Source organism: Periplaneta americana, chromosome 1 (assembly GCF_040183065.1).
Source record: "Periplaneta americana isolate PAMFEO1 chromosome 1, P.americana_PAMFEO1_priV1, whole genome shotgun sequence".
Lineage (NCBI taxonomy): Eukaryota > Metazoa > Arthropoda > Insecta > Blattodea > Blattidae > Periplaneta > Periplaneta americana.
This window is the reverse complement of record NC_091117.1, coordinates 160,966,123-160,982,199: the sequence shown is the minus strand read 5'-3', so window position 1 is coordinate 160,982,199 and position 16,077 is coordinate 160,966,123. Positions and strand designations below refer to the sequence as shown.

General features: G+C 33.6%; 1 protein-coding gene across 7 annotated transcripts in view; it reads left to right on the top strand.

Moving 5' to 3' along the window:
* The window catches only part of rg (A kinase anchor protein rugose), an 809,394-nt gene that overhangs the window by 87,748 nt on the left and 705,569 nt on the right, over positions 1 to 16,077 (top strand). For 6 of the 7 annotated variants that reach the window (XM_069830427.1, XM_069830419.1, XM_069830410.1 and 3 more), the window contains 5 exons: positions 5,071 to 5,201; positions 9,004 to 9,126; positions 11,388 to 11,601; positions 12,304 to 12,633; positions 14,263 to 14,389. In XM_069830427.1, the coding sequence (XP_069686528.1) occupies positions 5,071 to 5,201; positions 9,004 to 9,126; positions 11,388 to 11,601; positions 12,304 to 12,633; positions 14,263 to 14,389 (925 nt within the window). The remainder of the gene's footprint in view (positions 1 to 5,070; positions 5,202 to 9,003; positions 9,127 to 11,387; positions 11,602 to 12,303; positions 12,634 to 14,262; positions 14,390 to 16,077) is intronic. The other variant, XM_069830447.1, reaches the window with a different exon arrangement.

The following is a 16,077-nucleotide window of genomic DNA, read 5'->3' as shown; positions in this document are numbered from 1 at the left end:
AAGAATATTGGAGATTACATTTTGCTGTGACACAGTCTCATATTAAATACATTTTGATAGCGTTTATTTTAGTATAAATTCTTAATAATTACTGTAAAAGCAGGCATATTATTAATTTAGATGTATTATTTTAGGAACTGTATTAGCAGACAAAATTTGTGTTAATGGAGTAGTTTGTTAGGAACCTCACGGTATGTATTTTAAATTTTAAATTTATTCTTTCAGAGTAATTGAAACTTCATTCTTGAGTTTAACACTTACATAATCACTGATGAACTATTAAGTTATTTAAATTAAATAAATAACGACTTCATTGTGTTAACATTTTGAATTGTGATATTATTTTACCTGATTGACTAGTTTCGATGTTATTTCTATCATCTTCTGAATGCTAGTGAGTTCTGATTTCCTGTTAAGGTGAGGTGTGTTCATGATTGTGTCGAAAAGGGTGTGTGTTCTGAAATTCAATTGAGTAATGAGGATGCGTTCTGGGTATGGACACACACACAAACACACCCACAACACATCCTCAACACTATAATTTAAAAAGGTTAACACAGTGAAGTCGTTATTTATTTAATTTAAATAATTTAATAGTTCAACAGTAATTAAAAATGTTAGGCATTAGAGAGTAATATGGTGTCGAATAGCATATTTTAATCCTAAAAGAATTGCATTAAATTAAAGAAGATAATAATAGTCTTCCTATATATTCGAAAATAAAGTAATAATTAAAGGAAAAGAGAGACTTAAGAAGATTCTACGTTAACATATCTAACATTCGTTCTTAGAAACATGCCTTCTTCTAAAATTAATGAATTAATGATTACAATACCATAACAAAATATTAACTGTATAGAACTTACATGTACGTACCTGTAATTATTTCTCATGAAAATAAATCATAAAATGACATGTACTGCAAAGTACTGGTATTTTAGATTTTTAGCATTTTTATTTTTGTATTATAATTCTTATGAGGTTTCTAATTATTGTGAAAGCAAATATTTTGGTTCATCCTATTGAGTTTATGAATATTGTTGTTTAGTCAACTGTCCGAAGACAGGTTTGAACCTCACAAGTGACACCAATAAGGCATCACTCATAAGGAGATAATGGTGTGGGGTGGCTATAACTATTTTTATGTAATTGATTGAATTCGTATGTCTGTATTTGTACGGCTTCTTCTTCGAAAACATTGAATATTTGATAAATGGTTCACTATTCATTGTTGTTTATTCATTCAATAGATCATTGTACAATGATATAAAACAAGACAAAAGAAATAAGCAAGTCAAAAAATATATATATAGAAGTACATCAGAAGAGATAAAAAACATACACTAAAAGAGATACAAATTTATACAATAGGCAATAGTTATGCAGTGTCGTAAACAAATAAAGGTTACACTAATTAGCAAAAATCATTACTAATTAAAAATTACAGTTATTTCATATACACATAGATTTCAGGTTCGTTGCTTTTTGGATGGTCCTCATATACTCGTACGTAATTTTAGCTTTAAATATTGTAAATTATATACAGTATAGTATATCCCATGAGACTATTTAAGAACGACAGAAATTGTAACTGAATCTGTGAAAGTTATATTTGTTAGCTTCCAATTAATATTTCAAACATACCGGTAATATATAGCCTATTTCTAAATAAATGGAGAAAACAGGTGTGTAGCTTTCCAGGAAAATATTACAAGAAAATTGTAACGAACCATAATGGAAACAAAGAAATGTTGACAGCTTTAGGATAATGTTTCATTAACTAGATATCCATGAGTCACTGTACATTATATGTTAAACAACCCAAATGAACCATGGAACTGGTTAGAAATGATGGACTTTATACATGTGTTCGGGTTAAGTTTCTGGCCCACCTTATGTTAATGAGCCAAATTAATCTGGTGGTAAATATTCCAACTTTGTTGCGTGTTGGAAGGTGCTTGTTTCTTGTTTTTATTAGAGACAAAACATTTCGTCTTAAAACTGTAACTTTTTCATAATTTGTCAACATAGTACTATAGATGCTAATATAATATGTACAGGGTAATGCATATATGAAGTTTACAGTATATACACATTCATGGCCTACTTGATATTATACGGAGGCCACGTTACTTTGCCCCCCCCCCCCAAATAAGTTAATGCAAAATTATAGATTGTAACAACAACAATGAATTTTTTTAAACGTTGTCAATTGACTGGTAATCCTTTGATGCCATAGGACAGTAGTGTCAGAGTTGTAAGCTCCAAAACCGGTTGTGGAGCTGGAGTCGGAGCGTGAACTTGCTTATGTCTGTGGAAACACCAGACCACGCAACGAGTCTAGTGGAGCGCTCCGCTCCGTTTAGTCTCTGTCTGACAACGCTGCCATAGGATCTCATGTGTTAAAATCATCCTTAGCTATAATTAGTAATCATTTGTACCCAACAAACTTTCATTGTAAATGATTTCCTATGTTTTCATATCATTTATCTTAATGTTTTCTTTTTCCTTTCAAATTGTCACACAATTGGTTTTCATGATTATTCTTTATGAATTGATTAGTAGGCCGATCTATTCGAACCCTTATTTAGGGCGGCTTTTTTATTAAAAAACAACATTTTGATTTTAGTAACAATAGCCACTCCATTATGAAGCTCTTTGATATCATTTTAGTAAATTGTAAATTTCCTTGATTATGTTTCATGACAGAGGCATTTTATGCAATCTTGCTAAAAAAATGCCAGAAGAAGTCAAGTGGCTCTCCTTGATCCTTCTTGCAGGCACCCATGAAAGTTTATGATTACATGGACGTGTAGCATTTCTGGGTCAACTACACTTTAATTTCTCGTTATTATAATATGTACCGTAAACTGGGGTTACTTTGAACACAGAGGTAACTTTGAACATTTTTTCAGATCATCATATTTAGGTTTCTACATGCTGTACTTCTTATAGATGGAGGTAAGTTATCATAAAATCAGTCTCATACCAAATTTACCTCCATCTATAACAAGTGCAGCGTGTAGGAACCTAAATATGATTTCCTGAAAAAATGTTCAAAGTTTCCTCTGTGTTCAAAGTAACCCCAGTTTACGGTACTGACTCTTTGTGCTATAATATGAACATAATTAATTAAGTGTAATATTTCATACAAATATTATAAATATTATATAATATTTGTAATTCACAAAATTGTAAAAAAAATGAGGTGCTTATAGGTGTAGAAAAACTTCCTGTACTGAAAATTATATTATTTTAAATATTCTCAAATAAATATAATGATCTTTCTGTTGCGCCAAAGAGGACAGAAAGTATAGAAAGACGGTTTCAGATATTAGAGGTTAACTAAAATTACAGAATAATATACTTTTCATGGATGAAACTGATAGTTATGTAAAAGAGAATAACCATTTATGCATATTACGTTAAACTGTTGCATATCGATTTTGATGTATTTGTAGATATTGATGGAAATTTTTTTAATGGTTTTATTTATATTGTGACTTTTAGTTTAAATTTATATCGTAGTAGCCATTATTTTTCTGTACATTGGGTGCTGCTTTCCAAAGCATGGCATAAATGATCACTGTGTTTTATTCACAACCTACCAATTATTGTTCCTTGAATATATGACAAAAATAGTGTTTACTTACTTGTAGTTTATAGATTCACTTTTATAAAGTAAAAAATGAAATACCGACACCAAGTTAGACATGCATAATTTTACTTAAAATGCATTTTTTTTATATCTATGTACTAGGTACAACATGAATTCTTCAGATGAAAATGAAAATGTTCTGAGAACTATCATGAGTGATAAGTCATGTTTTGTACCATAATTTTGTATTTTTTGTTTACTTGAACTGAATTGTACCAGTATTATATTTATTTTAATAGAAGTTAATACGAAAAAGACAGACAGACTTCAAATAGGTATTTTATCTTTTGAATATTGCTGACAAAATTTGCAAATATTTTTTGTTGATCCATGTACGGAAGAATTTCTTCGTTTGTTAGGCCTACGTAATTTGGCAAAGAAGAAAATACCATAATAATAATAGTGACTATTTTTTCAGAGTAAAAATATACAGGACAACTGGCATTATATCGATCAACCTCAATGTTGGAATGATGTAAGAGATCATATTGAATGAGGAAACGATACAATATATATTACAATTACAGTTATTCTCTTTCGAATCATAATTGATATATTTCTGTTTCAATGCACACATAAAACAAGTGGATAATTATAAGGAATGCAATTCATTGTTTAATTTTCTGATATACATAAGTGTTTTTTTTTTTTTTGGACATAATCTTTTTAACTGTAGCCTATACATTCATCTCCCTTCCCCCATCTACAATATTGACGAAGTTTTGTGATCGTGAAATCTCTTTTGATACCTGGAATGAATTTGACATTGTTTCCTCCTTCGATTTTCTTTCTTTTCATCCATTCTTCCTACTTTCTGTCATTACTTCTAGTTTTTTTTAATTCATTCACCTTTCTTTGTTTCTTTCTTTTTTATTTTCCTGCATAATTTCATTCGTATTTCTTCTTTGCTTGTTCGTTTCCTTCTAATTTTTTCTTTATTTCTTTTATTTCTTCTTTCTTTTCTTTGTGTTTTATCATTATTTCTTTGTTTATTTTCCTCGGTCTCCTCTTTTTACTTTTTTTCTCCTTTTCTTGGTTTTCTTTGTAAATTTTATTTATTTATTTTCTTCTTTATGTCTTTCCTTTCTCTTTTCTTTCGAAAATTTGGTTCTTGTGATAATTTTTTCGCTACTACTATAATTTTATTATTGTGTATCAGATAAATCACTAGCATACTGTACTAAACATAGGCTTACACATAGACTTATCTTTAGTTGCATTGCTCTTATCGACCTGTTCAATGGGTTAGTGAGCAATTGTAACAGTAAATTAAATATTGCATGATGAAATTGAAATGGTAGGTTGTGAATGCTATACATTTATAATTAAATGAACACTATTACTTTTCGATGTTAAGAAAACACATAATAGTATGCATCATAGTTTTAAATACTGCATTCGTAATGTTTCAGCCCAGACAAGAGGCCTTTGTCAACAGTTGTCTCAGGAAGATGGGGAATATGAGGTCATAGTTGTAGATGAAAACAACTCCTCTGTCCTAGCAGATCATGACACTCACTCGAGTGGACCGCCTTCCCTCAAGGTAGGAACATGAACATGTATTTAGCAAACATTTCAGTATTCTTGCTTAGGCCTATACTGGAGGTTAAGGTTCTTACATCCTTTAGGGTGCTATTCATAGACATTTCGCTACCTGGGCTATGAGCGTGCTAAACAGGATTCATATCATATCATATCGCTGACATTGGTTTATGAATACGAAAAATGTTAGTTCGCTGATGATCCACCAGAAGCCCGCGCTGAGAATGTCTATGAATACAGCCCTTAGTGACTAAATCTTCTGCTCTACCGGTATACTCAAATGACTAAAAACTTTAACTAGATCTGATGTCAGCTTCTACTGTCAATAACTTATATTTACTGTGGCTTGGGTTATGAATTCTTAATTTATTATGTTTAGTTGCCTAACTCTTATCAGTCAGACTTTCATATTGCCCATTTAGTATTAAGAACATATGTACAAAGATCATATCATACTATTTTGATATGTGTACTGCAGTTTGTATATTTATTTTCCTTGTCTTGGTTTCACCTGAATTGACAGCAATGATGATGATGACGACAATGACATCAATAACAAAGATGATGACGATGGTGATGAAAGCAGAGAACTAATGAAACAAGAGCAACAAAAATATAACTAACAGAAAAATGTGTCCCAACAGTGTGTTTGTCCACAACAAATTCAGCTTAAACTTACTGGGATTTGAACTTGGATCTCTAGAGTGGAACCCAATGATCTAGCTGTTCAGCTAATTGTATGCCTCACCATGAAAAATACAGTAAAATCTCGATAAGACGCACCCGCTTATTACGCTATCCTGTGTAATACACTTTTTTTTTTGTCCGCTCCCTGTGCATTTCATATACAGGGTGGGGTATAGGAACCAAGTGTTTTTAAAACAACCATAAAATAGTTAGTTTTTGTTTTCAACACACTTTATTGGTGGAACAATGTTTGTGAGAATCAATTATGAGCGGAAAATTACATCTGGCATGTGATGTCCATCTGTGTTGACGCATTGTTGAAACACTGACGAAAAGTGACCTCTAATCTTTCCAGGAGATCTCTGTTGCAATAGTTTTTAATAAATACATTAATCGATTTCTATTAAATTTCGATCCGAAAAATTCTAACATATTCTTCAATTAATTATATGGGCTGAATGTTAGTCGCCTCTTCTTTGTAACTCAGGGATGAAAAAGGTATTAATTATCTCAATGTAACGCACAGAGGTTACAGTAATTGTAACCGCATTTTCTTGAAAAAAGTAGGTACCGATAAACTGTCCCACCACGCCAAACTGTCCCAGGGTTATGCATGTTTTTCGTGTATCCTAAATGACGCTGATTTTCAGCATCCCAATACCGAAAATTTTATCTGTTAACGACTCCATTAAGGTGGAAATGGGCTTCATCATATTTTCATACTGCTCGTGGAGTGCAAGTCTTGTGCGAAATTCATTGTTGGGGATAATCTCTTACATTGAATTTCTGCACAACCACCCATCTTGTATGTTGTATGGGTGTAAATGTAAATCGTCATGCAAAATCCGTCTTACCGTACGATTGATGATTCCAAGTGCAGCTGAATGTCTATGAGCAAAAGGACCTGGTCTGCGAATTATTGCTTGTCTGACTCAAAATTTTCTGGAGCACGCACTCTGCGTTGGGGGCCGGGCGGTTTATTCTTCAGTATTGCGCCTTTTGTTCAAAGATTTTTAACCCAACATAAGATTGTGTCACGCAAGGGAACAGAATCATTGCGATTAATTTTGTATCTGTAGCAAAATTCACGCGGTATCGCGGTCACGGACTCGCCATTCCTAACAAAATAATCATACGCAAACTTGCGTCCACTGCTCCATGATGCCGGCTGCAGGCGAAATGCAATGAGCCACGGAATGGAATGTCACATGCCGCATGTCTCTCCCTTTCGTAACGACCGAGTATAAGCCATTCCAAAAACACTTGGTTCCCATGCCCCACCCTGTATAACACCTTTATAAAATACCCCGTTTGTTGCTCTATAGTCCCGCCATAATACACTATTTTTGTGGAATATTTTCGATATATCTTTCAGCAATGTAACAGGAATGAAACATTTTGGCCATTGAACTCACTGGTGCCATTATCCTGAAAAGTATTCGACCCTTTACCTGCGCATTTAAACCTTCATACTGTACAATACCGGTACCCCACCCTCTTGTTACGCTCTCTTATTCGACTCTTTATCTGCGAGCTTAAAGCCTACATACAGTTACAATAACCCACCTTCTTGCTAACTCTCTGTCTCAAGCAGCATTCCTCACTCTGCCGTAATAAAATTTTGGAAATTTTTGCTGGTCAGTTTGTTGTCCTTCAGTGTATTGAAGTGTCTGTCAGTGTGGTTACAGTGAATGTTGAAGGAAAAGCGCTGTCTATGTTGGAAAAATTGGAAATCTTACGAAAGTACAATGAAAACAGTACTCTTAATCAGAAACAACTCTCTGATTCATTAGGAATCGCATTATAGACATTAAGAACGATAATAAGAAATGGCGACTGCAGCTGTGATGTCAGAAAGATGTAAGCATAGGAAAGTGAAATGTATAAACATGAGAACACACACACGGCAAACAACTGTATATGACTTTTTTTTCGAAAAAATTAAGTACAGTACATAATAGTACATTATGCAACGAACCTATAATGGTAGTAATTAAGACGCAAGTATGATTGTTTATGAAACGAGCACAAGCGAGTTTCATAATTTTCATACGAGCGTCTTAATTACCATTATAGGCAAGTTTCATACGACTTTTTATGCTCGACCATATTTCTAACTTGAAAGTATTGAAAATTAGGTCTTTTTATGGTTATGTGCGAACTGACCTGAATTGTGAGATGTGCGCAGACGCGAAAGTATTGATTTTTTCCAAGGCCGAATGTCATTGACCTTGGCACAGAATAAGAATTAACATTATTCTGATATAACCTGGAAATTGATTTAGAATTGAAAAACGAGATGACAAATTGAATTTATTTGAATATTATTTACAATTAACGCTAATTATTATAGTAACAGAACATAACCTTGTGCGACAGTATTGGATTTCCAGCCTCCGTGACTTTTCGCTAATTGTCGATTGCATATCCGAGAATAATCGATATAAAGGTACAAAGCTGACTTGTGATTGGCTGAAGACCTGTACTTTAATGAGTAGGTGTACTTTAATGACATGCATTAAAGGACTGCTACCAGGTGTATAATTACTACTTTTCGGCATGGTCGAGCATAAAGTATTTTAAATGTCTTTGACATACAATATAGTAATTACATAATGGAGTAATACTGCATTACCTTTCATGAATCATGTATTTCAATAAAGAAAAATGCTAATAGATACTATATATAAATCAAAATTATTATACCCGCCTAATACGTGGTCCCGGTTAATATGCGGTTTACACACGGACCCTTGAACACCATCTTATCGGGGTTTTACTGTAACTATAAACCTGTCTGTCTAATTCTTTCATTCTCTTTCTTTTCCTCTGTCTCTTGACCCTTTCTCCCTAGTTCTCTACACACACACATTGTTATATGGCAGTTTCTTTAGTCTGCCTTTTTGAAATCATGCTTCCTGCATAGCTTATCTAAACATTAAAAGATTTTTGTAACTTTAGATTTAAGTGAAAAAGGTGAGGCCATAAACTGCTCGTGCTTAACTCATCTTTCTCTTTGTTTTGATAACCCAAGCTGATCTAAAAATTTGTCTGTTTTCTGCATTTTTAGTAGTAGTGTGGTTTTCTAACAGAGGACATTGTTACTAACACTGTAGGGTAGCACAAGGTCGCGAGCTTCTTCGCATGCATCCTCGCTAAATCATCCTTATGATGTAGATCCGAGTGATGGCGTGCAGAGATATACCAGACTGCCACCCCCTAACCTGCACTCTAATAAGGTAATCACAGCTTTTGCTCTCTTGTACTATAGCTGCGTTCCAGTCATAACATTTTGCTTCATGATAGTCACAGTTTAGATGTAAAGCAAGGTTATAAATTTGTGTTACACCTAGACTTACGAACTTTTTTACCTGCAAAGAATACACAATACAGTCTTGTTGCAGCGATGAGTTAAGAAAAAAAATTCTAACATTTGTTTATACTTGTGGTACTGAATCTTGCAATGTAGAACTTGTACATAACAAGGGACGTATTTATTTTACTGGTAATTGGTTTTGGTGGTTCATTCTTCTTTATATCTCTCTCTTTGGTATTTAACTTTTGACAAAATTATGAAATAAAATGTTATAATGAAATAAAATAAAAATTGCTCAATAAATTAAACTTTGAGATCATTGAACAAATGATATTTGAACTTTTATAATACCACTGAAAAAGGAAAATAACCATTGCTTACCTTTACCTTTATAGTAATATTATCTAAGTTTATTTCTACATCAGTGGAATTATAAAATTCATGACATTATTAAGCATCATTATTTTTTTTTCAATTCGTGAAATAAAAATGTTTCACTTCTTCCTTTCATTGTAATATTATAAATATTTTCATTCACTGTTTAATCTAATGGTAATAGTAATTTATTCACCATAAAGATTTTTAAAAATCATGGCTTCGTCAATCTTATTTCTATGTCTTAATTTAGTTATCTAATGTTATCTCTGCAATAAGGCATCTTTTGTACAGGCCCAGAAACAAAATTTGGGCAACCTCAATTTTTCAAGTTCCAGTTATAACAACATACTGTGCATTTGAGCATGCGCAATATGTCATAACTGGAACTTGAAAAATTTGGGTGCACCAGATTTTGTTTCTGGGTCTGTACGATTTCTAATGATATATTCTTATTTTGAATAGTGTTACTATATTTGTAACATGTAGAGAATGTCACAGGTAATGTTTAGAAAATTGAAGTTTTCTTTTTGTTCTTTGTAATTATTCTTAGTACAGGGCCGGGTAGCTCAGTTGGTAGAGCAGCTGGCTACGGACTGGAAGGTCCGGGGTTCGATCCCAGGTGGTGACAGGATTTTTTCTCGTTGCCAAACTTTCAGAACGGCCCCAAGGTTCACTCAGCCTCCTATAAAATTGAGTACTGGGTCTTTCCCGGCGGTAAAAGGCGGTCAGAGCGTGGTGCCGACCACACCACCTCATTCTAGTGCCGAGGTCATGGAAAGCATGGGGCTCTACCTCCATGCCCCCCAAGTGCCTTCATGGCATGTTACGGGGATACCTTTACCTTTTTACCTTTTACAGTATGTCTACTTTGTTGCTTATAGTGTTGCAGTAAAATTTGATGCTACCAGTATTGGAAAATACTGATTGAAAAATATTTAGAAATAAAGTATTTCTTCTTCTTCTCCTCTGCCTGACAAGTATAATGCCTAAAGACCTGTTACTGTTCTACATAAAATTTTCACGCCAACTCTTCTTAGGACGTCCTATAGATCTTTGGCTTTTTGGAGCATACTTATCTGTACATGGCTTTAGGGATTCTGGTTGAACTCGTTCCTTCCAGATGGGTTTTCCAATTGTATTGATGCTGATGGATATATTGCAACATTGGCTTTGTTTCGAGTACTTATAAAATATCGCAGTTTTTTAATAGATCCCATTTAATATACCCGATTTTTCTGCATATGACTCGCATCTCACATGCAATTATTCTTCTCTCATCCATTTTTCAAAATGTTATGCTTCACTGCCGTAAGTGAGTATAGATCGTGCTAAGATTTTGCAAAGGTGTATTCTGATATGCTTATGAACAAGATATGGTTTCATGACTCTGTTAATGACTCTTACTGTTTTGTATATCTATTAATTTTATATCAGCAGACACTAGTGTATGGACTATTTGTGTTTTGTTCAATTTCATTGATTATTCAATTAAGTAAGACAACTATATAAATAATTTTTCAGTGCAAACTTATTGTGATTTTAATACGCATGCTGTATTTAATGAAAGACCTGCCCATGAATGAATGGTCATCATAATTATAACGTAATTAAAATCACAGAAAGTTTGCAGTGAAAAAGTATTTAGGCACTTCTCTCATTAATTGCATATTTATTGGCGTTTAATTGTTTTAATGTATTTTAATCTTAAAAAAAATAAATTATCAATTAACAGTGAAGTGCAATGTTTTATTTCTGTACAGCAATGTTACACAGTGTTTGACTTAAATTTACTTCATTTTATTTCAGAGCGGTGATTCAGTTGAAGAAGTCAATTCCATTAATCTGAATTCAACCACAGAAAACAATGTAGATATTGATACAGGAAATGAGATTCTATTAGATGACAATAAACCTGCTTCTAACGATGAAAGTTGGACGGATGTCAATCTCAACGAAGATGGGGACCCAATAACAAGCAAGGAAGATCATAGAAACATTCACAACATGTCCCATTCTAGAGGTATGTATTATATGCATTTATGTTGTTTAGGTAATTGTTGTGTGCTGTTAATTATATTGCACTCCTGGTAAATCTTTATACAGATGGAACTTATGATTTATATTTATTTTACGACCTACTCACATGCTGTAGCCGAAATATTACACAATGACTTCCATTTGCGAAATCTTTTAAAAATCATGCTACTTATCTGTTATGCTACTTTTTCTTTCTGAACGAATATAATTTTAATTTCGTTTTAATAACATGTAAAGGTTCTAGTACCTGGCTCTGTACTTCTTCGGTGTACTGTTAACCCTTTACAGCATAGTGGTTTTTCAGAAGAACCACAGTTTTCTTTCTTTCTCTACAATTATAGCTCAGATGTTCCACAATGGAACCACCTCTTGAGGATGCACAGAGGTATCATCTGTGTTTTGAAACTGTGAGCAGAGTTAAAATTTTGAAAAAAATTATCTAAGCTTTGTTATGATCCATGATATGAAAAACAAAAAAATAATCATTTGTGCTGCAAAGGGTTAAAGTTGGTACTAGAATCTATTTTAAGAATTAATCAAATATCCTTTAACTTGTAATTTCCCAATAAAGTAATAGTTTCATCTTCTCATTAATGTTTAATAACGTCAGTAGTATAGGATTTGGAATCATTACAAGTTAAAACCTTATGTAATAGTCCTGTAATAATAAAAATATGTTGTGCAGGGATGGTTGATGCTGAAGGCAACATGGAGGGAGGTCTTGGAAATGTAGAGAGGGGTGAGAAGCCAGTGGGAGAAATCTCTGTGGTGAGAGTCCCAGATGGACTCTGCCCTGCACCTACACAGGCTCGGCCTGATGAACTCCCTATTAAACCTCTGGTAGAACATCTGGCTGTTCCCACACCTTCGAGAGAAGCTTCCCTAACACAGAAACTGGAAATGGCACTGGGTTCAGTGTGTCCGCTTCTGAGGGAGATCATGGTTGACTTCGCCCCCTTCCTTTCCAAAACACTTGTTGGATCACATGGACAAGAATTACTTATGGAAGGGAAAGGTTGGTTTCGTCTTGTTTTTCCTTTACTTTAGTTCACACTGTTTATTCTACTGCCTTTTAGATTATATTAAATTGAATTAGGATTATGTCATTGCTGTTGTTGTACAGTAATAGAGAATAAAAATTGCTCAAGAAGTAACGAATTGATATTTCTGTAACTGTAGTTCATAAATTATGCCTTGGAAAAGGTAAATACAACATTTTTAGTAACAGTTAATCTGCACCAAATAATTGGAAAATATAGTACTAATTAAAACAGAGATATTCATGATCTACTTCTATTTAGGTTACCATAAGTTAAATCATTTCCGATAAAATAAGTTACATAAGTTAAGCAGGCACTTAATCTAACTCCATAGGATAACATCTACATGAGAGGCTAGGGTTGAGTTGAGCACCTGCAGTCTAATAGTCAACTGCATAAGTACCAGACAGGATAGGGATGCTGCATGTTTAGTGCTGCGAGTCGTAACTTTTTTCTTTAGCTGGACTTCACAGCCTATTGTGGCTGTCCAATTTTTCGATCACAAGACTGGGTGGACCCCCATTCAAGATTCTATAACTTTAAAAAATGTCTTGGATATTGTCGGTAATCGAACCTAGGATATCTTAGTTCATTGTCAGGCAAGATAACCACTGTACCAAGAGGGTGGTCTAAGTTCAATCCATGTCCATGTTTCTAAAAAAATATAAATACAGGCAGAGATAGAGCGAGTGGGTGAGTGAGTGAGTGAGTGAGATTTGTGTCTTTTTGAATGTGTTTGTGTTTATGCATGCATATGTGTGTGTGCGTGAATATCGTTACAGCTAAGCATCTTGCAACCAAAAGCAATACTTCATTCATTTACACTGATGAAAATAACAAATTCTGTACTTTAGTTGAAGTCAAATATATTTTTGTAAGTTCACTGTACTATTTTGTTACATTTTATCATTCTATCCGTGTGTCTGAAAGTTATTGGAATTGATGGCGATTACACTGATGGTCTTTGATAAGGTGTGTACACTTAGAAGACACTGTTAATCTTCAATAGGGCGTACTGAACTTACAACACAACGAAAATTCTTTTTCAACTATTATACAACATTTATTATTTCGATTAATATAACCTTATGATGATTTTTTTCAGACCACATATCGTTCATAAAATTTTGTCCGTTTTTGTTGCCTCTGCAATATCTCATGCAGCCTGTGTGTGCGTAATTTAATGTAATGTCTTTTCATATTATGACATCATGTAATACATGATCATGTAAGCCTACTTGTGTTTGCATGCTTGTTTGTTTTTGTGTATGTAATACAATGTTCAAGAGCTGAATCATACCAAAGACATTGCTCAAGAAAACAATGATAACTTCTCATTCATTCCTTTTAGGTTGAATTACATTAAATAAGTAGATTAGCTTATATTAAGTTTAGCATAAGAAAACGATTAAAAGAAGTACTTACATTAGGAGTACATCATGTCATGTGGTGCACATTGTATTCTGTTATAGTTCTTGGTTTTTCTCAAAGACTCTCAAGTATCTCTGCACCATATTGTATTCTCACACTTATTAGCTGTGCCAGTTAGATTTTACTGGTAAATAGGCATCTTTCTTGGAACTAAAATAACATTTCTGTTTTAGGGTTAACAACTTTCAAGAACAGTAACTCTGTAGTGGAACTGGTGATGCTTTTGTGTTCACAAGAATGGCAGAATTCTTTACAGAAACATGCTGGTCTTGCATTCATAGAACTTATCAACGAGGGAAGGTAAGCATAATAAATAGTTAATTATTTTTATTCTTATTTCACTATCTGGAATTTATGAATTCTTATTAAAAATAATATTTAAAGGAATATATAGGCTACAAGAAACACAAGAATTATGTCATATTCTGATTTGGAACAAACATAGACGATTTAAATTCTGCACACAGACTTAATCTCAATATAACATTGAGGTTGTGAGATAGCATAAAATTTCGTTACAAGTTAGTTGTTGACAAATTTTCTATTGTCATAAACATCGTGGACTAGTTCGTTAGGCCTGTTCTATCTCCATATAAAAGTAAAACAATTTAAATTTGTCGCTCCATCATCTCCTTGGCTGTTTAATCGTATCATATAGGTTATATGATTGTGAATTGAATCCACCCAGAATATATAGTCATGTCATCTATTTGTATAGTCTTATGTGTATAATAACTGAGATTTTTAAACTCATGCCATATGCCTACATTTCACTTTCATTTAAACAGACTGTTCAGGTATTGGTCTTAAAATTTCATTTCGACAGCTTGTATTCATTCATAGTTTTCTGCCCAAGGGCAAGTCTTTCACTGCAAATCCAGCATCCACCCCTCTTCCTTCTTATGACCATTAGTCTGTAAAATTTTGAAATGTTATCGGTTCTTAATTTTTCTTTTTACCTATTTTATTGTTCCTATTCGTCGTCGTCGTCGTCGTCATCGTCGTCATCATCATCATCATCATCATCATCATCATCATCATCATCCTCGTCATCGTCATAGCAGTAGAAGCAGCACGACATGAGCCATTCAGCCCATTCCACTTCAGTTTTAGTATTCCAGCATCACAGCGTTTACGTGATCTGTACTTACATCAGCTTGGGGATTCAATCGTCCTCCATTCGCATTATATCGTTTATTTCAGGTTCCTCAGAATAGATAACTACACTCCTGCTGATTAGTGTGTTCGTCCCCATAACTTGTAGGCAGTTCCTCTACCTTTGATTTATTTCGTAGTTTTCTCTCTTAAATGAGTCATCTTCCCACATTAACAAATCTCATCCATTCATTGTGGATTTTATTCTTCACTTTCCCTCATCTCCGATAGATCTGCAGCTCTCCGATCTGCTGCCTGGTTCATTGAGTCCTCTGCCATGACGAGGCATTAATTTCCATGGGGGATTAGCTATTGAAATTGAGAAATGAGGTATGATTCCAGGCGGAGCCAAGTATTTTTCTTTTCGTCCTGACTTCCAGAAAGGTTCAGTTGCAACAAAGCCTCCTATTAATTATTGGGTTAAACAGTCATAGTAATCATTTTCTGTTTCCTGTGAAGAATTTGAGTAATGATTAAATTTTAAAGTAGCAAGGCTGCCCTAGACATCTGATAAAGGTGGTGAAAAGTTTTTATGAAGAGACCAAAATAGTAATAAATTTTATAAAAGATAAATCAGAAGAGATTTTAACAAATAAAGGGGTTAAACAGAGATTCCCCATGTCGCCGACAGTTTTCAACATTTATGTTAATGACATTATCCAGAATTGGAAGCAGAAAACGCAGGCATAAAATTAGCCCAAGGAAATATTTTAAATAAACTATTATACACAAATGATGTTGTGCTGATTAAAAAAACAGAAGATGAACTGTAACACTCAGTATATTATCATCTTAACCAAATAGGTAAAAATGATGATGTTAAAATATCAAGA